The sequence below is a fragment of the Bufo bufo genome, chromosome 1, assembly GCF_905171765.1.
Source record: "Bufo bufo chromosome 1, aBufBuf1.1, whole genome shotgun sequence".
NCBI lineage: Eukaryota > Metazoa > Chordata > Amphibia > Anura > Bufonidae > Bufo > Bufo bufo.
In genome coordinates this window covers 767,132,066-767,155,756 of record NC_053389.1, presented here as the reverse complement: position 1 = coordinate 767,155,756, position 23,691 = coordinate 767,132,066, and the positions used below count along the sequence as shown (strand labels likewise).

Sequence of the window (23,691 nt, the reverse complement as noted above, 5' to 3'; positions counted from 1 at the left end):
TTTCACACTTGCGTTGTCCGGATCCGGCGTGCACTCCACTTGCCGGAATTACACGCCGGATGCGGAAAAACGCAAGTGTACTGAAAGCATTTGAAGACGGAGCCGTCTTCAAATTGCGTTCAGTGTTACTATGGCAGCCAGGACGCTATTAAAGTCCTGGTTGCCATAGTAGGAGCGGGGGAGCAGTATACTTACAGTCCGTGCAGCTCCCGGGGCGCTCCAGAATGACGTCAGCGCGGGGAGCCGCACGACGTTAAGCTTAAGGCCGGATCTGGATCAATGCCTTTCAATGGGCATTAATTCTGGATCCGGCCTTGCGGCAAGTGTTCAGGATTTTTGGCCGGAGCAAAAAGCGCAGCATGCTGCAGTATTTTCTCCGGCCAAAAAACGTTCCGTTCCGGAACTGAAGACATCCTGATGCATCCTGAACGGATTTCACTCCATTCAGAATGCATTAGGATAAAACTGATCAGGATTCTTCCGGCATAGAGCCCCGACGACGGAACTCTATGCCGGAAGACAAGAACGCAGGTGTGAAAGAGCCCTAAGCAGCATTCTTATCAGTAAGATGAGAACTCAGCTATAATGAGTATTTATAATGTCAGAGAGCAGATATAAGGAGCCGGTCAGCTTCCTGCCTGACTGAACAGACTGAATATTCAGATCCTGCTACTAAAGAATCTCAAGGCTGTGCAGGAAAAAGGCCTCCATATTTTTAATAAAGACCAATAAAGAAAAAAAAATGCTTTTTACCTCAAAAGGAGTGCAATACAATAATAAAAAAAACTGCCCCCATAAGTGTACATGGCCTTTAAAAGGGTTGTCCAGGACTTCTCTATTAATATTAGGTAGACCATCTACTGCAAGCAACCTCTCAAAGGTCTTATAACAAAAAGTATCTGGTGTCAGGACTGTTTTATTTCACATTAGTTTTACTTATCTTGAAAATTTATTCTGCCTCCTCTACTTTGTCCTAGAATTCTCCATATCCTGGGTACGATCCTAGTGGGTGGTCCTGTGCTGGTCAACCCCGTCCTCCCTATACTCCTGCTTATACAGTTGGCGGTCAGGTAAGTAAATAGGTTTCCTATCCTCATCTATTATACATGTGAGAATATAACGCTTAAGAGAAAACACCATCTTTCTGCAGACCTCCACTCTCTGTAAATCTCCTCCTCGGTCCACAATTAAATCCATCTAGTGTAAAACAGTAAAAGTCAGGGGGATGCAGCTGCAGTTCCTGTGTGTGAGGCTGCATGCTGGGAGAGGGGAGAGGGAAGAGGGAGAAGTGGGGAGGCGCCTGAATGGCTAAGTGCACTAACATCACCCCTTAAAGGGGTTGTCCGAGTTATGAAAAAAAAATATATATAGCACTGTAAATCTGATGGGCAGCAATATATAACTAAGCTAAGCACGTTTTAGGCAAAAACAAATCTATATTTCCTCATTTCCCTGGTTCTCTTCTTGCCCTTTGTTTACCTGCCATAACAACAATCTCTGAGGTTTCCCTTATGAATATTTGTGCCCCTCCCGCTGCTCTGCAAAGGGAGCGAATACAAGTGCTGCCCTGAGCAACATGTCTGACTGCTGGGATACTCAGCAGCATGTTGTATGTGTAGGACTACAAGTCCCAGCTGTACAATGCCACTATCTCACACTAATCGAATAAAGCTGGTTAACGTTCGTGAATTTGTCTAGTATCACAGCCTGATGAACGTATTAAAAGAACAAAACAAAACTTTATTGTAAAATAATAAAGTTTTGTTTTGTTCTTTTAATACGTTCATCAGGCTGTGATACTGTACAATGACAATGCTGAAACACACAGGATCTTCTCCCTACATGTTCTTGTGCAATACTCTGCAGAACTCCTCTAACAGTTACTGTGCCCAGCATTTGTCTCCGCACTGCCTGCAGTTACTCAGTAAGGGCTTTTTCACACGAACGTAAGGGCTCCGTGGGGCAGCCGCATACGGATCGCAGACCCATTCACTTGAATGGAGTCCACGATCCGTCCGTTCCGCAAAAATATAGAACAAGTTCTATCTTTTTGCGGCACGGAACAGAACACCACAGAAGCACTTCGTAGGGCTTCCGTGGTGTTCCGTTCCGCACCGCATCTCCAGATTTGCGGACCCATTCAAGTGAATGCGAATGCACATGGCTGGTGACCCGTGTATTGCGGAACCGCCGTATGCGGCGCGCAGCACGGGCACGGAGCCCTTATGTTCGTTTGCAAGAGCCCTAAAGCGTTCAGCCCGGAGTCTGTGCTGCTGAAGGGATAAAGTTTTTCCTGAAGAATCTTGGTAGAGAGCAGTCAGCAGCAGCTGGGCCAGTGCAGGGGGGGCGTGGCCAGCACAGTGACGTCTGGTGTACAGACACATATCTACTCTCTCAGGCTTGTGCACGAAACATCATCAGAGCAGGGAGAGAAGCTGACATCACACGTCATGTGACCCTCGGTGAAATCTGAGAAAGGAGCAACTATAGATGCAGTAAGTGCATGGTAAAGCCTTTACATTTGATTAGTGGATTAGAAACCTACAAAGACCAAAAAAATAACTTGGACAACCCCTATAACAAGTCTTCTCAGTAGGAGTACAAAGGGTAAATTTTCACTTTCAGAAAGCATCACATGACCGATCCATTTTGTGGTCTACAAATGCGGTTTATGTGTTGTCCACATTTTATTTGCGCACCCATTGCCATCAGTGAATTCATGGTGCATATTTTGCAGACTTATTCTATTTTTCTTACAGAATGCATGCGGAAAGCACGGACACGGTTGCTTGCATGGGTCATAACTTGCGGCTCGGCTGCACAGATGCAGACAGCTCACAGATTACATTTTTTACGGCTCCATAGAAATAAATCGGTCCACGTGTGAGCCGCTCAAAATTTGTGTTTGATACGGACTGAAAATACAGTTGTGCGAGTGCACCCTTAGGGCTTGTTCACATGACCACAATTTTGCGGAACTTGTGAACCCATTAATTTCAATGGGGTCGCAAAAGATGTGGAACGGCGCACCGTGGGCTGTCCGCATCCGTTGTTCCGTTTCGCAGCCCTGCAAAAAATATAGAGCATGTCCTATTCTTGCGGACAAGAAATAGGCATTTCTAAAACGGGCCGTCTGCTCCGTTCTGCAAATTGCGGAATTCATACAGGCGGCATCCGTGTTTTGCAGATCTGTAATTTGCCCGGTCGTGTGAATGCCCCCTTAGACGAAGCAATTCTGCACTAATCTAATATCTACAGCGGCCTAAGGAGGGATTGTGGATATTATATGCCGTGAAAGTCACGCCCATGAGGTCCTGTTGTAAGGTGCCTCGCTTTCATTCATCTATGTAATACACATAACAGTCCACCTTCCCTGTTTTTGTCACTAGCCTGTATGAAACTCCTATACGTGGTCTTATCTGTAAGGCTAATGTCTTATTTTCTTTCCTCACAGGGGATGGAGCACTATGCCAATGGTTCATATGGACCACCTTATAACCAGTCTGCAATGAACCCACCTTACCCTGGTCTCCATCCAGCAAATCCTTACTACCCACCCCCCTCACAGCCTCACTATCCCGTCGATCCCTACAAGTCGACCATGCAGCAAGGGGCTCCTCAAGCTCCTTCTCATTGGGGATACCCCCAGCAAGGTTGTCCCAGCATTCCACAGCAGCATCCCCCGTATCCTCAGTACCCTCCTCCAGTGAGTATTGGCTGTGTGAATGCTTTCTGAGGTTTATTCCTTTTCATACTCCTTTAGGCTGGGTTCACATCACGTTTTATGCCTCCGTTTAAAGTGTACGTTAGGAAAAAAAAGATACAAAAATGCAGTACACAACGTTCTTGTAGCGGCAAAAAAAGTATACTTATTTTAATAATAGAACTCTAGGGTGAACGGATGACACTGTATGGCATCAGTCTGAGGCATCCATTTAACGTATGCGTTTTTTGTATACGTTAAACGGATGGGAAAAATGTGATGTTTAGTGACACCGTAATTAACCTCCAGGTGGCCGGCCTCCTTTCCCATCTAAATGTAGGAATGGCACTTGTATTAGAAAGGGGTTGTCCCAGAAAGGTAACTTATCGCCCATCCACGGTATAGGTGATGGGGGCGGATTTACTAATAAACTCAGTCTTAAACGGGTCCTCCCACTTATCATGTAGAGGAACAGAAGACCGGCACTTCACAGGTGAAATCTTCAAACTTTTGTTTCAGCATAGGAGGAAATAGCGCAGAAGCGACACGTGTTTCGGCTCAGGTGTGAGCCTTTGTCAAGCATAATGAACTATTGCATGAAACACATTTAAATAGGCCGCCTACATGGGCGTCGACCGTGATGAAGTCACATCACCATAGGAACGGAGATACAAATCATAAGGTGCAACAATTCTCTACATTGTTGCAACAAGGTACTATGCTGTATGTGATACAATTACATCTTTAAGAGTATTACAGAAAAGAGAAATCAATAGTAGACATGGGATACAATAAATCTAGAAATTACAATAAACATATTCAATGTAATGATGATAATAATCATCTATTTGAGAACTAAATAACCCACTGGCTGTCTCAAAATATCAACATATTAAATCTTGCTGCTCTTTTTTCTTTTTTCAGATGCTTCATTATTTTCATTTTCTCTGTGACTGAATGAATAAAGAATATATATAGTACATTAAAAATGTAATTACAGTAGAAATTCCTTTGGATCTTACAGGAATGCACTCAAATCATATTCTCGATTTAAACCTTTCGGTTCAATGGTCTGCAGGGTGTGAATCCAAAAACTTTCACGTTTTTTCAGTAATAGCAACCTGTTGCCACCTCTGCGCGGTGGCAGTACCTGCTCAATTATTTGAAACCTTAATTGTGAGACATTGTGAGCACACCTGTCAAAATGAAGGGGAACAGGCAATAGCAAATTTTTCTTACGTATGGTGGATTTGTGATTACTGAACCTGTCCTTCATTCGGACAGATGTCTCACCAATGTACAATAAGCCACAAGGGCATTTTAGCAGATATTCAACAAAATTGCTATCGCAAGTGAAGAAACCTTTTACTGGAAATTTCTTACCAGTGTGCGGATGAAAAAAGGATTCGCCCTTAATTACCGCAGAACAGTGAACACACTGTAGACAAGGGAAAGTGCCTCTTTTTGGTGTGGAAAGAAAAAGTTGACGGGGCATGCTAGTAGTACCACCTATGTCCGCTTTTACAATAGTGTCTCTAATGTTCCTGGTTCTCGTATAGATATCGTGGAATTCGGCAACATCTGGATAAGCTGAGCGCATAATCCCCCAGTGTTTATTAACCACATGACGAAACTTATTTATCCAGGGGTGATATTTAACAATAAACGGTAACCGCTTATTTTCAACATGGGGCTTAAATGTCTCAATCTTACATTTCTCTATCTCTGAATCTAAGAGGGGTTTAGGATATCCCCTTAGCAAGAATTTTCCTGCCATTTCATTGAATCTGACCTCCCTCACTAATGGATCTGACACAATCCTCTTGATACGCTTAAATTGTGAGGAGGGTAAAGACCTTTTCACCGCCGGTGAATGGTTGCTAGAGTAGTACAACAAACTGTTCTTATCAGTTTTTTTGATGTATAAATCAGTCTGTACAAAACCATCATGACCCTTTATCACCAAAGTATCTAAAAAATTAATTTTGTCATGGTCATGCTGCACTGTAAAGCACAACTCGGGCCATATATTGTTAATGTACTGGGTGAATTTTTCCAAGGACTCAATGCCGCCCCGCCATACGCAAAAAATGTCGGTAACATTTGATGTGTGCAGTCTTTACACATCTATTGAGCACACAAAAGGTCTTACTGCCGTAGAATGGATCCTGGAACAGTCAGAATATTCTAGTTAAGAAAAACAATTTTTTTCTACAATTATTGGCACTGACTTTACAGGAAAATTATTTTCTGTTCCAGGACACATTCTTTCAGCAGAAACGGGGTACCGCGATGGGCTCGCATGCCGCACCGCCGTACGCAAATAGCTATATGTCGTGGCTTGAGGAGAAATTCATATACGTAAATCCATTATATAAACAATCGTGTATTGCCTAGCGTCGTTTTATAGACGACATTTTTGGCGTATGGCGGGGCGGCATTGAGTGCTTGGAAAAATTCACCCAGTACATTAACAATATATGGCCCGAGTTGTGCTTTACAGTGCAGCATGACCATGACAAAATTAATTTTTTAGATACTTTGGTGATAAAGGGTCATGATGGTTGTGTACAGACTGATTTATACATCAAAAAAACGGATAAGAACAGTTTGTTGTACTACTCCAGCAACCATTCACCGGCGGTGAAAAGGTCTTTACCCTCCTCACAATTTAAGCGTATCAAGAGGATTGTGTCAGATCCATCAGTGAGGGAGGTCAGATTCAATGAAATGGCAGGAAAATTCTTGCTAAGGGGATATCCTAAACCCCTCTTAGATTCAGAGATAGAGAAATGTAAGATTGAGACATTTAAGCCCCATGTTGAAAATAAGCGGTTACCGTTTATTGTTAAATATCACCCCTGGATAAATAAGTTTCGTCATGTGGTTAATAAACACTGGGGGATTATGCGCTCAGCTAAGGCCTCTTTCACACTTGCGTTGTCCGGATCCGGCGTGTACTCCACTTGCCGGAATTACACTCCGGATCCGGAAAAACGCAAGTGTACTGAAAGCATTTGAAGACGGAACCGTCTTCCAAATGCGTTCAGTGTTACTATGGCACCCAGGACGCTATTAAAGTCCTGGTTGCCATAGTAGTAGTGGGGAGCGGGGGAGCGGTATACTTACAGTCCGTGCGGCTCCCGGGGCGCTCCAGAATGACGTCAGAGCGCCCCATGCACATGGATCACGTGTCCAATGCGATCACATGATCCATGCGCTTGGGGCGCCCTGACGTCACTCTGGAGCGCCCGGGGAGCCGCACGGACGGTAAGTACACTGCTCCCCGCTCCCCACTACACTTTACCATGGCTGCCAGGACTTTAGCGTCCCGGCAGCCATGGTAACCACTCTGAAAAAGCTAAATGTCGGATGCGGCAATGCGCCGAAACGACGTTTAGCTTAAGGCCGGATCCGGATCAATGCCTTTCAATGGGCATTAATTCCGGATCCGGCCTTGCGGCAAGTGTTCCGGATTTTTGGCCGGAGCAAAAAGCGCAGCATGCTGCGGTATTTTCTCCGGCCAAAAAACGTTCCGTTCCGGAACTGAAGACATCCTGATGCATCCTGAACGGATTTCTCTCCATTCAGAATGCATTAGGATAATCCTGATCAGGATTCTTCCGGCATAGAGCCCCGACGACGGAACTCTATGCCGGAACACAACAACGCAGGTGTGAAAGAGCCCTTATCCAGATGTTGCCGAATTCCACGATATCCCTATGATCTGCTATAAGAGAACCAGGAACATTAGAGACACTATTGTAAAAGCGGACATAGGTGGTACTACTAGCATGCCCCGTCAACTTTTTCTTTCCACACCAAAAAGAGGCACTTTCCCTTGTCTACAGTGTGTTCACTGTTCCGCGGTAATTAAGGGCGAATCCTTTTTTCATCCGCACACTGGTAAGAAATTTCCAGTAAAAGGTTTCTTCACTTGCGATAGCAATTTTGTTGTATATCTGCTAAAATGCCCTTGTGGCTTATTGTACATTGGTGAGACATCTGTCCGAATGAAGGACAGGTTCAGTAATCACAAATCCACCATACGTAAGAAAAATTTGCTATTGCCTGTTCCCCTTCATTTTGACAGGTGTGCTCACAATGTCTCACAATTAAGGTTTCAAATAATTGAGCAGGTACTGCCACCGCGCAGAGGTGGCAACAGGTTGCTATTACTGAAAAAACGTGAAAGTTTTTGGATTCACACCCTGCAGACCATTGAACCGAAAGGTTTAAATCGAGAATATGATTTGAGTGCATTCCTGTAAGATCCAAAGGAAATTCTACTGTAATTACATTTTTAATGTACTACATGTATTCTTTATTCATTCAGTCACAGAGAAAATGAAAAAAATGAAGCATCTGAAAAAAGAAAAAAGAGCAGCAAGATTTAATATGTTGATATTTTGAGACAGCCAGTGGGTTATTTAGTTCTCAAATAGATGATTATTATCATCATTACATTGAATATGTTTATTGTAATTTCTAGATTTATTGTATCCCATGTCTACTATTGATTTCTCTTTTCTGTAATACTCTTAAAGATGTAATTGTATCACATACAGCATAGTACCTTGTTGCAACAATGTAGAGAATTGTTGCACCTTATGATTTGTATCTCCGTTCCTATGGTGATGTGACTTCATCACGGTCGACGCCCATGTAGGCGGCCTATTTAAATGTGGTTCATGCAATAGTTCATTATGCTTGACAAAGGCTCACACCTGAGCCGAAACACGTGTCGCTTCTGCGCTATTTCCTCCTATGCTGAAACAAAAGTTTGAAGATTCCACCTGTGAAGTGCCGGTCTTCTGTTCCTCTACATGATAAGTGGGCTTTTCATACCCTGGACGCGTGCACCACGACTCTGCCAGAGGAGTGCCGACTGCTTTCCCCCTTTTGGTATCATGTAGAGGAAGTTAATACAAGGCACTCACTAATGTATTATGATTCTCCATATTGCTTCCTTTGCTGGCTGGATAAATTTTTTCATCACATTATACACTGCTCGTTTCCATGGTTACGACCACCATGCCATCTATCAGTGGTGGTCATGCTTGCACAATATAGGAAAAAGCACTAGCCTATGTGTGCTAGCATGGTCCCGGCCACCAGAGAGGCGGATGTTTTTTCCAAGCACAACCACCACAAATAAATTGCAGAGTGGTCTGTAACCATGGAAACGAGCAGTGTATAATGTGATGGAAAAATGAATCCAGCCTGCAAAGGAGGCAATATGGACAATCGCAATACAGGCAATTAGTAAGTGCCTTGTAGTAACCTTTTCTACATGATAAATGCCGCTTGCTGAATAGAGAGGACCCCTTTAACCCTTAGGATACCGGAGATTTTTTTAATTTTTGCGGTTTCATTTCTTTCCTTGAACCATAACTTTTTTTTTATTTTCCCATTCACATAGCTGTAGGAGGGCTTATTTTTTGCGGGACAAGTTGTACTTTCTAATGCCACCATTTAATATGGCATACAATGTAGTGGGGAAAAAAATTCCAAATGGGCTGGAATTGGAAAAAAAACTCCCCACAATTCCTTCACCTTTTTACGGGTTTTGTTCCCATGGCGTTCCCTTTGCGGCAAAACTGACCTGTCCCCTTCTTTCTCTGGGTCAGTACGATTACAATGATACCACATATGTATAGGGTTTTTATGTCTAAATAGTGTAAAAATTAATGTAAACTTTGAAAAAAAATAATATATTTTTTTTAAATCACCATATTCTGTCCCCCATAACTTTTTTACAGTTATATCTCATTTTTTGCGGGACAATCTTTTAGTTTTTATTAATACCATTTTGGAGTGTGTGACTTTTTAATCACATTTTCTAACATTTTTGGGGGTAAGAGAAGCTATGAAAAAATAGCAAATTGCCCATTTTGACAGTTTTTTTCCGTTACGCCATTCACCGTATTGGAAAAATATTTTAATAGTATGGACATTTTCAGATGCAGCGATTCCCATGATGTTTATATTTTATTTTATGGAAAGATGGGTGATTTGAAACTTTTTTTTTTATATTTTTAATTTTTATATATATATATATATATATATATATATATATATATATTATATATATATTATATATTTTTTTTTATTTTTTATTTTCTTTACTTATGAATTTGAAGCTCGTATTTGAGCCTACAATATCTTTTTTTTTTTTTTTTTTTTTTTATTCTGAACCCTCATGGGTCTTTTAGCCCCATGATTTGTACAGAATTGCTAATTTCCTATGTTGGCCAGCCACCTGCTGGCCAAAATAAGAATTTCAGCTTCAATACCCTGGGTCTCTTCAAAGAGACCCAGCGTATTGAATTCAATTACCGGCATCCTCATTGGCCGGTAAGGATGACAGTAAGAAATCCGGAAGCGGAAGCTTCTGGGTTTTTCACCCTTTAGATGCCATAATCGCACTTTATTACGGCATCTAAAGGCTTTAATGACCACGATCGCCATTATTGTCGGTTGCGGTCATTAGCCGCGTGTCTCTACTGTTTGACACCAAAAGAACGGTGCCTTTTCAATAGTAAATCTGCCCCAGAGTGTCTGGTGGGGTTCTTACCACCAGGACCTCCACCATCACGAGATCAGAGGGTCTGTGGTTGAGCATTTGCTCTCTGGGGCTGATATGGGGGTCTTTATAGTATGCCAGCGCTATCTAATCATTAACTGGATCGAATGTTTGTCCCAATGATGTGATTAGCTGTATAAACTGCATCTGCGCTCTCTATATTTAGGGGAGTTCATTTTATCACAGAGGTGAGAACCTTCACTCACCAAGACGATACGGGTGAACGTTACTGTGGAGCAACTCGTTTTATAACCGGAGAATGATAACTTCTCCCTCTAATTGTTTTCCTGCCTGAGAGGTGATCAGCATGGGCCCTATGTAATCCGTGGCTGTGCTTCCCTCCAGTCTGGGAGAGAGATGAATATTTAGCTGTTGTGATTAACAACCGTATGATCATCTATGGTGGAGACTGCAAGCATAGTACCGTAAGTGTTTTGCAATTGTAGGGTCAGACCACCTCAAATACCACCATGTGTTCTTGTCAGCAGATTTGTACCTATGACACTGGCTGACCTGTTACATGTGCGCTTGGCAGCTGAAGGTATCTGTGTTGGTCCCATGTCCATATGTGCCCGCATTGCTGAGAAAAATTATGTTTTAATATATGCAAATGAGCCTGTAGGAGCAACGGGGGCGTTACCATTACACCTAGAGGCTCTGCTCTTTCTGCAACTACCACATCCTCTGCACTTTGACAAGTCCAGGCAATGACCTCTGCAACCCTGCTAGAAGTATCCTTACTAAAAGGGGTTGTCTCATGAAACAACCCCTTTCCACTGGTCTATAAGGCCATATGGACGTGTTAGACGGGGGCACCACACTATGAGCCAGGGCAGAGAGTGGCTCAGGCCCATGTCATCTGTGTATTCCATTTGTTTTAACACTTTGAAAAGATTGTGTGCCAGGTCTTCCCCTTTGACCAGTAGCTCTGTTGCCCAAAGTAGCAAAATATGCTAGCATGACGTGAGACCTTGATTGTGCACTGTATTTATGCCACAGCAGGGTCCTAGAGATGACAGCTGGAATATGTATGGGGCTCCTAACCACTACCAGTGGCATTCTGCACCACCGCAAAACCCAAATGGCACACAATATATGCCTGGAGGCAGACCACCCTGGCCAGGAGGAGATGTCCAGTCGCCAGTTTATGATGTAAAGGTAGGAATTACCCACTTGTCCTGCATCGGATGCATCTGAACTAAGCAAATTCTGTTTCACAGGTCAATTGATTTGTAAAACTGCATACCGAGCAGATGTTATTGATCACGAGGACAGGGTGCCCTGTGTCCCTTGTTTGAATGGCATGATGGTTATACACGTGCACCACCGCTCCATTCATGGTTCCTGGGACTCCCTAAGATGGCCGATAGTTACACTCGGCTATCTTGATCGGTCTCATAGAATTTAAATGGAGCGGTAGTGCGCATGAATGACCGCCCCTCTGCTTGAACTGGGGACATAGGACCTGCTTCTCATGATTAGTGGGGCCCAAACATTCAGAAGTGTAGATTTTGAGTCTCATGCGTATTTCTGCACTTGAGACTTTTTTTATTTCATTTTTTTTGCTGTTTTTTTGCCTGTTTAGTCTGTTCAGTCCCTGTCGCAGCATTAATCCTGGCGCAAATGGCAGGGACTGAATAGACCCCACACAGACTACGCTGACGCACTGCTCCAAGACCCCCAGCCTTCCTTGTTAAGACCAGACCTATGACAGCATGATGATGTTTTAGTGGCTCCAAACCAGATGACAGGTTACCTTTAAGCATCTCTTAAGTTCCTAATATATTTTTACTTTTATTTGGAAGATCTCCATGGTGGAGAGGGTGCTTGACTTGTCCCATATCAGAATCTGCTTGTGCCAACATACCTGAGGGCTGAAACTAGTACATGGGAGCAGTATGATAGACACACGTGATAACTTGTCATACAAAAAAAAAACAACCTTTTTTTCTCTTCATTCTAATTTTAGGATACGTCTCAAAATCCTGGTTACAACCACCAGAGGCAGTTCCCAGGCTATTCCTCAGATATCCCTCAATCATGCCAGCCTTCTGAACCCAAGCCAAACCTTCCTCCACCCAACCCTCATTACAGCGCCTCTCCACAGATGTACAACAGGAAGGAGCCTTCAAATCCAGAACCTGCTCCTAGGTCCAAAGAAGGCAGCAGTCCCCCACCCGATCCTTCAAGCGGCACACATCCAGGAGTATTAAAGATCACCCAGGTCTTGGAAAGGGTGGTCGATCTGGAAAGAGAAGTGGATGAATTCGTAGGGAAAAAGACTGACATGAGTTATCGGTGTTTAGAAGAGATGTTGACCAAGGAATTACTAGAGCTAGATTCGGTAGAAACCGGGGGCCAGGAAAGTATTCGGCAGGCTCGGAAGGAAGCCGTGAAAAAATTGCAGTCTATTTTGGAAAGGCTAGAGAAGAAGGGGCTGTGATGGTGGAACCTCTTCAGGCAAGCCAGCTATGGCCGCAGTCATGAAAGAAATCTTGGGCATTCTTGAAGAACCTATGTGGCCCTTTGTGTTTGTTGAAGATCTGAAGAAGTGAAAATCTCATCCAAGGAGCAGTTGTGTTGGTTTTGAGAAATAAGATAACAAAAGTTCCTCTTTTTCTTGCAGGGGGAGGGGAAGTGGTGATTTAGAGTGATACTTTGCCATGGCTAACAGATGTACAGATAGACCACCATTTTTGTGTCACCTTGAGGAATGTACAGAAATAAACTATTTCCAAAAACTTTTCGATACAAAAAAATGTACTCGAAACCATAGTTTTGAGTCATCTGAATTTTTTTGTTTTTTTCCCCCTGGTAAATCAAGCCATTTGTGAATAAACAGATTTTAATTATTTGAATCTGTATACCGATAACGGTGCAGACTTGGGGACCAACCGAAGACCATTAGGTCCTTGGCCCTTGTGATTTTGAAATAAGAAACCGGAACAGACCTGTGACCTATACTTTACTTTGGCCATAAATTCTTGTCTGTACTATTTCCTTCTGAATAAAGGAAGTGGAATGGTCATTGGGACAAGAAATCTTGACTACTCTGTGTTCTTCATGAATCCAAACTATGTGTTGTGCTATCAGTCTTGAGACTGGGAATAAGGACCACTTAGATGGGACCTACAGGAAACACAAACAGATGCCAAGTAAACCTTTCTCCGTTTTCAGTAGTGGTGATATATTTGGGATATGACTTTCCATAGACATTGAGATCTTTACTGGCATATCAAACTTTTTTTCTGGTGGGATTTGAAGGTCTATGGGCCACCATACATCTGCCACAAAGACCTTATGAAAGTTGGCTGTCTATGCCAGTGTCTCATGTTTGATCATCTGAAGCCTCACAGTTTAGAAGTGTAGACGGTTTGGTGCCTCCAAGACCTGAAAGAGAAGTTGTTTTGCACAAAAAACCTCCACAAACATTACTATGTGCATTTTCAAAGCTCTTGAGATATTTCCTACTGTGTTTACATGTGCTGCATGAATGAGCTTCTTCATGGAGCTAATTTTTTTTTTTTACAAAAATCTTGTTTGTTTGGCAGGAAGGGACAGATAAAGGTGTAATTTAAAGCAGTATTACCATCTTGACACTTACAACATATACACAAGATATGCCATAGATGCAAGTCCCATTACTGGGGCCCCATCTCGTGTCCGCTGTTACTGGAGAGGTGGCCGCACGTGCTTCTACCTCCGTTCATTTCTATAGGAGCTCTGAAAATAGGCAAGCATGCTTATTCAGCTATTTTAATATCTCCCATAGAAGTTAACCAAGAGAGAGCCACACATGTGCAGCCACCTCTCTCCATTCATAGCCGACCCAAGACAGGACCCCGTTGAGATAGATGGGACACTCTGGCTATGCCATGAATGTCGAGATGGGGATATCCCTTTAAGATCTGAGTATTCCAGAGATTTCAATGTGCACAGTCCTTCAAGGGAGGTATGCCGTCAGCGGAGGTGTCTGGCAACTGCTCATTCCCATCTCTCCACTGAAAACACATGCACACTCGGCTGAGCATAGTCTGCAAAAAAAGGTGGGGGTGGGGGAAGAGGTAGCTGTGGTATGCTAAACTGCTGCCAGCACTAGGAGAGCAATACAAACATATCTTTTGTAAAGCTTTTATTATCCACATTAGTGAAGTTTTATTCTGCTCCTTAAGTGCACTGGAGGCGGAGCTTCACCATGAAGTGCTTTTTGCATTGAGCTGCTTCACAGCCCCTCCCCTCTACTGAGTGACAGCTGGAGTGGTCACCTGGTTGGATGCTACAGCTGTCACTCAAGAGCACTTCACAGTGAATAGATATGTATGGAAGACATACACCACTTCGCTCTGGGTGCCTCCAAGGGACAAATTTGGGTGCCTCCAAGGGATGGAAATTTGTCCCTTGGAGGCACCCAGAGCGAAGTTGTGACGTCACACGAAGACGCTCCTGAGCTCATCCCGGCAGGCTCCTCCACGCGTTTGCTAGCTACCGGCCGGGGCAGCGCGCAAGGTGTGAGTTAGAGCAAGAAGCGTCCCATTAGATCTATACAGCGCTTCCTGGAACAACGGGATCACACCACATCACCGAACGATCATCTATCAGATACAGGTAGAGACTTTATAATCAGTGTCCTGTGTGTGTATATATATGTATTAATTTTCACCCTCCCCTACCTTCTCTGTGCCAGCACCGGTATTCCATACATATCTATAGCTATCAGCCATTCACTATCTGTGAGAGTAGGTTGGACACTCACCCCTAATACCAGGCAGCGGCAAACGAGGTGAATACATCAGCCTCAGAGATATACCTGACGGCAGCGCAAGTGTCTCTGTTTTCATAAATTCACTTCACAGTGAAGCTCTGCCTCCCGGGCACTTTCAGAATTGGTATAAAAGTTTGTATTCATATTAATCCTGGTAATCAAAGCCCCACAATATGTGTTCGCCCTGCTCTCCGGAGGTCCTACCTACTGTTGGCAGCAGTTTAGCTTGGTCAAAACTGCTGACAGACTCCCTTTTAATGGATATCAAATGCTAAATAATTATGTTATCTATTTTGATAACCTTATTATTATTATTATAACATTCCCCTTCTCAGGCTGCTGTATTGGGGTCCATTCACACGTCCGCAAGTGCTTTGCGGACCGCACATGGCCGGCACTATGATAGAAATGCCTATTCTTGGCTGTGGACAAGAATAGGACATGCTCTATCTTTTTTTATTTTTGCAGGGCCGCGGAACGGAAGTGAGGATGCGAACAGCACTTGGTGTGCTGTCCGCATCTTTTGTGGCCCCATTGAAATGAATGGGTTCGGACCCATTCATGCGGACGTGTGAATGGACCCTACATCAGATTTTTCTTTTCGTGGAGGACTTCTGAAAGGGATGTGTTCCTTGCCTTCTGATTATAATCTGACTTGTGTTTTTAGGTTCAATGGTTCTAATTGAAGGACGACTCCACTGCATGAATTCATTTTGGAATAATGATAGATTTAGAATTAAAGGGGTTGTCCAGGACCCTTCTGCCCAGTCCGACATTGGCTGTGGAGAGACACCACCGCACAGTTACCAAGGCAATAGTCTGACACCCAGCAAGTGCATGGGTCCTAGTTCATGATACTCGCTGCCCATCGAATTGTTGCCTTGGCAACTTTACCCCCTGATGGAGAATACGCCTGGCACCCGTGGTACATTTACACTGTCCACCATGTATATGTAGTAGTCTGAGAGCACATGTATGGGATTTTACTGCTGAGGGCGAGTCTGTATTAGTTGACTAGGGCACATTTTTGGATTCCATATGTCCATGTCTTGGGTCCTGTGCTGGTTCATTTTCTACTTTGTCCTTAGAACGGTCGGGGCTTTAGCTGATACAGAGCACCAAATCCACTCCATAGACACAGAGGTAACATTCTTGTTGTTTGCAGCCACCACTAGGGGGAGCTTCCAGTATCCTATTTTATTATTCCGTTTTAACCGTGTTCAGTAAACTCCCCCTAGTGGTAGCTGTTGACAAGAATATTATTTATTTCTGTCTATACAGGGGAGCTGGAGCTTTGGATCAGAAAAAACACCATAAAGAGATATTTTGAACAGAATCTGCAAAGAAGTTTAGATCTTTAACAAACAATAAAAAGCACAATGGGGTTGAAATAGATCTGCACTTTAAGGTGCTTAACCCTAGAATATAGTAGAAATAACTAGAATGTAGTGGCACCTTGCCCACCTGCTTACTTTACGATGCCTGACCATACTCCTTCGCTATAGCTGTTCTTGTCAGTGGCATCGTCTGGGTGGACTATGGAGGATTAAAGGGTATCGTTTTATAAAACACTTGACATGTCATGATTGGTTTTGATCGGCGTGGGTCTGAGTGCTGATTCCCCCTACTGATCCCTAAAACTGAGGGGCGTTCCCCTTCCCCGTCCTCGAAGAGATAAATGCCCGGTGTCTGGACTCGTACTTTCTACAAAACTCTGAACTGCTTGCTGTCTCGCGGGGAAGACAATGACAACTGAAAGGGCCCATCCCTCAGCTACCCCTTTGCTTTACCTATCAGCGAGGATCTCCATTCTTGGACCCCACCGATCAAAACTTTTGAGCGTGACACGATGACCTATCAAAAGTTTTAAAAGACAGTAAAAGAAAACTCCCTTTCCAGCTGCAGTTTTGGGTATTCCCTTTTATTCAGTAACAGTATGGCAGCCAGTGGCGGTTGTCCCTTACTTCATAGGCTCAGTGCCCTCGTGCTCGTCTGTATGTGCACACACTGGCGACAACTAAGCTTTAACAAAAAAAAAAAAAGCAATAGGAAGTGATGCATCCTGGGATGTAAATGCAGTAAAATAAGTTAATAATAATACCGTACTTATATGCCTCCATTTATAATTCTCAAACCTGCTTTTGAGAATTATAAAACTCCACCTCGTGTATGTATTTTTCCAGGCCGGTGTGGACACCTCTTAGTAAAAAAAATAAAATTGTCTGAACTCTGGGAATAATAGAAGACAATCGTAAACTTTTCTCACAGGAGGGTTGAGATTATCCTGCCAGGATATTACCAATTAAATCATCTCAGGAAAATGACTGTGTCCAGTTGATGGATTCGTGGAAGTAAAAAGTAGCAAAAATGAACCCAAGTACTTTTTAATGACCCGTTAGTATGGGGGAGTTATCCTTTAAATCACCATGGCAACAAGGAGGACTCGAAACTCGCGTCAAGCTGTCTTGGGGATGATGGGAAGTTTTAATATTTGCACTGAGGAGAACTGGTTGCTATGTACATTGACACATATATATATATATAATGAAGGCGCTTGTTGAGTTTCCTAAATAAAGCCATATAGAAATCCTGCGGACGGTTATTTTCTTGCTGTGTGACTTGTATTCTGCATTTTTCATCGGTTTTCCCCTCTGCAGGCGTCATCTCGAAATGTCTGTTTGCTCTGAGCTTGTGGGCAGAGACTAGCTGCTATGATGTCTCCCATATACAGCACACGGACATACGTGCAGCTGCATGGGGTTGCTGTGAATCCATCACTGGGTAGAGCTAGTAAAACACTCACTGGAACAGTACCAATGTCTGTGTCTCTCACTGTAACACTTTCTGCTCTCCTCTCCATTGACTTTTATGGGCAGCAGTTGTAACCTGGTCCCTCAGAAATTGAAACTCTGTTTTGTCTCTGCCTCCGCCAGATAATCGCTAACGATCGTTCCTATGAAGGATAGCTAGCGAATAACTTCAGGATTCTAGGCTCATTGGCTATTCTTCTGTGCACGGGTCTATATGTAGCTTTGCAATCGGTAAGGGTCCCAGCATAGGCCCTCTGCCCTTTTAGGAGATGTGTCTCTGTGGCACTGGTATCCGTGTAGGAAACCTGCCACCTGAAATGACCTGTAGGAGTGTTCCTTGTGGATGAGACAAGGCGTTGCTGTGCCATGAGCCAGCTCTGATCTGTTTTCTCTCGAATGTTATAACAAAGAGGCAGCGCTGCCAAGTCCTGGGGAGGAAGGGACACGCCCGGCCACATAATGAGTCACACCAGGGCTCTGTGCAAGGATTCATTGGAGAAAATGCTCCTACATGTCCATTAGACTCTTAGAAACATGGTTCCCGCTGTATTCACAGACATTCAAAACCCAACGTGAATACGTGATCACCAGGTTGATACAACAGTGTGAGGCTACATGCACACGACCGTATGTCTTTTGACGTCTGTATGGCATCCTTTTTTTTTTTTTTGCAGATTCATTGTAACAATGCCAATCCTTGTCTGCAGAACGAACAAGAATAGGACATGTTCTATCTTTTTTGCGGGGCTACGGAACGTACATACGGATGTGGATAGCACATGATGTGCTGTCCGTGTTTTTTGCTGACCCATTAAAACGAACAGGTACGCAACCCATCCGCAAAAAAACCGGAATGAACACAGAAACAAAATATGTTCGTGTGCATGAGGACTAAGGCTAGTTCACGCTAGCAATTTTAGATTCGGCAGGCTGTGCCGGCAAGGAACGGCCTTCCCGTATCTCTTTGCGTTCTGGCATTGCCTGAAGTGTTTCGCATGGCTGTCCGGCCCCATTCTCTATCATGGAGACCAACCGCAGCCTGGCAAATATACCGAGAAATGGGCCAGACGAAAACTACTGCAGGCAGTAGATTCTCTGCACATTTACCAGATTGTGGCCGGATCTCCGCTAGTCCCATTTATAGTGAATAGAGCTGGCGGGTGTCAGGAAGCAATCCAGCAATGCCGGATCAAGACCCCTCCTGCCAGAACAGTCAAATGCAAATTTGAAACTAGCCTAAGCCGTAGTATATGGCGTATTCCACCAACTGTTTTAGACCTCATGCACACAACCGTATCTGTTTTGCGGTCCCCAAACTGTAGATCTACAAAACCCAAATACCAGCCGTGTGCATGCCGCACTTTCCCATCCCGCACTGTTCTAAAAATGCCTATTGTCTGCAAAAGGGACAAGAATGGGAAATGTTCTTTTTTGCATAGCTGACATACGGATACAGTCCGCATTTTTTGTGGCCCCACTGAAATGAATTGGAACCAAAAATACGGTCCTGTGCTTAGGGCCTTACTCAAAGGACTCTTCTTCCCATTAAAGGGGATGTCTCACTTCAGCAAATTGCCTTGTATTCACTTTTTCTACATAATAAATGCTCTTACTAATGTATTGTGATTCTCCATATTGCCTCCTTTGCTGGCGGGATTAATTTTTCTATCACATTATACATTGCTTGTTTCCATGGTTACGTCCACTCCGCAATCCATCAGTGGTGGTCGTGCCTGCACATTATAGAAAAAAAAACACACACACCAGCCTATGTGAGCTCACACAGTCCCGACCATCGGAGAAACCGTCACTTTTTTCCTATAGTGTGCAAGCACGACCACTGCTTATGAATTGCAGGGTGGTCATAACCATGGAAACGAGCCGTGTATAATGTGATGGAAAAATGAATCCAGCCAGGAAAGGAGGCAATATGGAGAATCACAATACATTAGTAAGTGTCTTGTGTTCACTTTTTCTACATGACAAATGCCATTTGCTGAAGGGAGAGACAACCCCTTTAACGCTCATTCATTGCAACTGCCATAAAGCGCACTCCCCCTGCTTCACTGTGTACACAGGAACGGGGTGTGCCTACAATATGGCTGCCAAGCCTGGTGATGGATCATGTCATGAGGGCAGTGACATCACCACAGGTCCTATTCCTCACAGATGAAGACAGAAGAGATGCCGGCTGCGCGAACAAGTGGATTAGGGTCCATTCACACGTCCGTACTTTGGGTCCGCATTCATTCTGCAATTTGCGGACCCATTCACTTTCAATGGGGCTGGAACGGATGCAAATCCACATTTCCTGGATCCGCATCTGCATTTTCGGGATCCGCAATTTCGTTCCTGAAAAAAAAAATAGAACATGTCCTATTCTTGTCCGCTATAGCCGACCAGAAAAGGCATTTTCTATTATAGTGTCTGTGATGTGCGCATCCGCAAAACACTTACGGACGTGTGAATGGACCCTTAAGGTGAGTCAAATTATTGTTTTTTTTTTAACCCCTCCAGCCCTATTGTACTATGGATTCTGTATTAAGAATGCTATTATTTTCCCTTATAACCATGTTATAAGGGAAAATAATAATGATCGGGTCTCCATCCCGATCGTCTTCTAGCAACCGTGCGTGAAAATCTCACCGCATACGCACTTGCTTGCGGATGCTTGCGATTTTCACGCAGCCCCATTCACTTCTATGGGGCCTGCATTGCGTGAAAATCACCGCTCGTGTGCACAGCCCCATAGAAATGAATGGGTCAGGATTTAGTGCGGGTGCAATGTGTTCACCTCACGCATCGCACCCGTGCGGAAAACTCGCCCGTGTGAAAGGGGCCTTAGAACGGCAACCATTTTGCGGCTGCTGAGTTAGGGTACTTTCACACTGGCGTTTCCGTGTCCGCTTGTGAGATCCATTTCAGGGCCCTCAAAAGCGGTCCAAAACTGATCAGTTCAGCCCCAATGCATTTTGAATGGATAAGGATTCGTTCAGAATGCATCAATTTGGCCACATTTGGTCTCCGTTGCGTTTTTTAGACGGTCACTAAAACGCAGCTTGACGATGCGGAGCCAAACGGATCCGTCTAGATTTACAATAAAAGTTAATGGGGACGAATCCGTTTTTCACTGACACAATATGGTGCAATCGAAAATGGATCCGTCCCCCATTGACTTTCAATGCAAGTCAGGACGGATCCGTTTTGACTTAGACTTTTTTTTTTATGAATAATGCAAACGGATCCGTTCTGAACAGATACAAGCGTTTGCATTATTGGTGCGGATCCGTCTGTGCAGATACAAGACTGATCCACACAAAACGCGAGTGTGAAAGTATCTGTGTGCAGTTCCGCTGCTCCGCGTATACCGCCTTGTGTGGCTGTACCCTTTGATGGCTGGGACAAGGTTTCTGCCAGGACTTCAGTTCAATGGACTGTGTTCTTTAGGAAAAAGCGAGTTATTGGTAAAAGATTTTTGTCCGAGAGTGGAAGCAGGTTCCATATGTGTGGAGAATCCCAACCAGAACCCGTCTACCCGAAAACGATCTCTGCATTGCATCAGTGACTACGGCTCATCGGCAGTGATCTCCTGGATCCCCCCTGTGGCTGTGATCCGTAATGACATCAAGTTCAGAGAATTTTCCCTTGCCAAACCTTTTTGATATATCTCAATGCATATAAAAAGCAAAAATTTACACATTTCCTACCGGGTTGTTTCCACAGCTCCTAGGCATCTCCAGCTCATAATAAAGAGCCATTGCAAAGCTGCTTCATTTTTTTTATGGATGAAGGTGGTCCTGGCACTTAGATCAAGAGAATTCCATTGAAACACTGCAGTACTGTACGTTTTGGATGTGCTGCACCCATAGCAGGCTGTTGAATATACTGATTTGAACTCGTCACAAAAACACCATTAGGAAAACCTAAGAACTACAGACATGGGGCACATTTACTGTGCTGTCTACACATGTGTTCATGAGGAAAAAGCCTCTTTCCAACGGTATTATTTTTTAAGCCTCATTTACAAACTGACTTTGCTCCTGTTGCGCCTATTTTGAGTTTTAAGACTAATTCAGAAGTTATCAAACTTTTACGCCTATTTATATAGATGCATTCATATAATGGTCACAGTGATAACACAGTACAGCTATAATGCATACAGTGATGTCACAGTACAGCGATAATGCACACAGTGATGACACAGTACAGCGATAATGCACACAGTGATGTCACAGTACAGGGATAATGTACACAGTGATGTCACAGTACAGGGATAATGCATACAGTGATGACAGTACAGGGATAATGCACACAGTGATGTCACAGTACAGGGATAATGTACACAGTGATGTCACAGTACAGGGATAATGCATACAGTGATGACACAGTACAGGGATAATGCATACAGTGATGACACAGTACAGGGATAATGCACACAGTGATGTCACAGTACAGGGATAATGCACACAGTGATGACACAGTACAGGGATAATGCACACAGTGATGTCACAGTACAGGGATAATATACACAGTGATGTCACAGTACAGGGATAATGTACACAGTGATGACACAGTACAGCGATAATGCATACAGTGATGACACAGTACAGGGATAATGCATACAGTGATGTCACAGTACAGGGATAATGTACACAGTGATGTCACAGTACAGGGATAATGTACACAGTGATGTCACAGTACAGCGATAATGTACACAGTGATGTCACAGTACAGGGGTAATGTACATAGTGATGTCACAGTACAGCGATAATGTACACAGTGATGACAGTACAGGGATAATGCACACAGTGATGTCAGTACAGGGATAATGCACACAGTGATGTCACAGTACAGGGATAATGTACACAGTGATGACACAGTACAGGGATAATGCACACAGTGATGTCACAGTACAGGGATAATGTACACAGTGATGACAGTACAGGGATAATGCACACAGTGATGTCACAGTACAGGGATAATGTACACAGTGATGACACAGTACAGGGATAATGCACACAGTGATGACACAGTACAGGTATAATATACACAGTGATGTCACAGTACAGGGATAATGTGCACAGTGATGTCACAGTACAGGGATAATATACACAGTGATGTCACAGTACAGGGATAATGCACACAGTGATGACACAGTACAGGGATAATGCATACAGTGATGTCACAGTACAGGGATAATACACACAGTGATGTCACAGTACAGGGATAATGCACACAGTGATGACACAGTACAGGGATAATGTACACAGTGATGACACAGTACAGCGATAATGTACACAGTGATGTCACAGTACAGGGGTAATGTACATAGTGATGTCACAGTACAGCGATAATGTACACAGTGATGTCACAGTACAGGGATAATGTACACAGTGATGTCACAGTACAGAGATAATGTATACAGTGATGTCACAGTACAGGGATAATGTACATAGTGATGTCACAGTACAGGGATAATGTACACAGTGATGACACAGTACAGGGATAATGTACACAGTGATGTCACAGTACAGGGGTAATGTTCACAGTGATGTCACAGTTCAGGGATGATGCTTGTGGTGATGTCACAGTACAGGGAGGGATAATATTCACAGTGATGTCACAGTACAGGGAGGGATAACGTACATAGTGATGTCACAGTACAGGAATAATGTACACAGTGATGTCACAGCACAGGGATAATGTACACAGTGATGTCACAGTACAGGGATAATGTACACAGTGATGTCAGTACAGGGAGGGATAATGTACACAGTGATGTCACAGTACAGGGGTAATGTACACAGTGATGTCACAGTACAGGGAGGGA

The 23,691-nt window shown here is 43.7% G+C and overlaps 1 protein-coding gene across 2 annotated transcripts in view; it reads left to right on the top strand.

The window, feature by feature from the left end:
- BAG4 (BAG cochaperone 4) overlaps nucleotides 1-14,593 on the top strand; it is a 37,418-nt gene extending 22,825 nt beyond the window's left edge. The window contains exons 2-5 of one of the 2 annotated variants that reach the window (XM_040414738.1): nucleotides 978-1,070; nucleotides 3,455-3,706; nucleotides 11,292-11,447; nucleotides 12,259-14,593. In XM_040414738.1, the coding sequence (XP_040270672.1) occupies nucleotides 978-1,070; nucleotides 3,455-3,706; nucleotides 11,292-11,447; nucleotides 12,259-12,732 (975 nt within the window). In that variant the 3' untranslated portion in view covers nucleotides 12,733-14,593. Of the gene's footprint in view, nucleotides 1-977; nucleotides 1,071-3,454; nucleotides 3,707-11,288; nucleotides 11,448-12,258 lie in introns of both variants that reach the window. The other variant, XM_040414737.1, reaches the window with a different exon arrangement.
- Nucleotides 14,594-23,691: the final 9,098 nt, after the last annotated feature.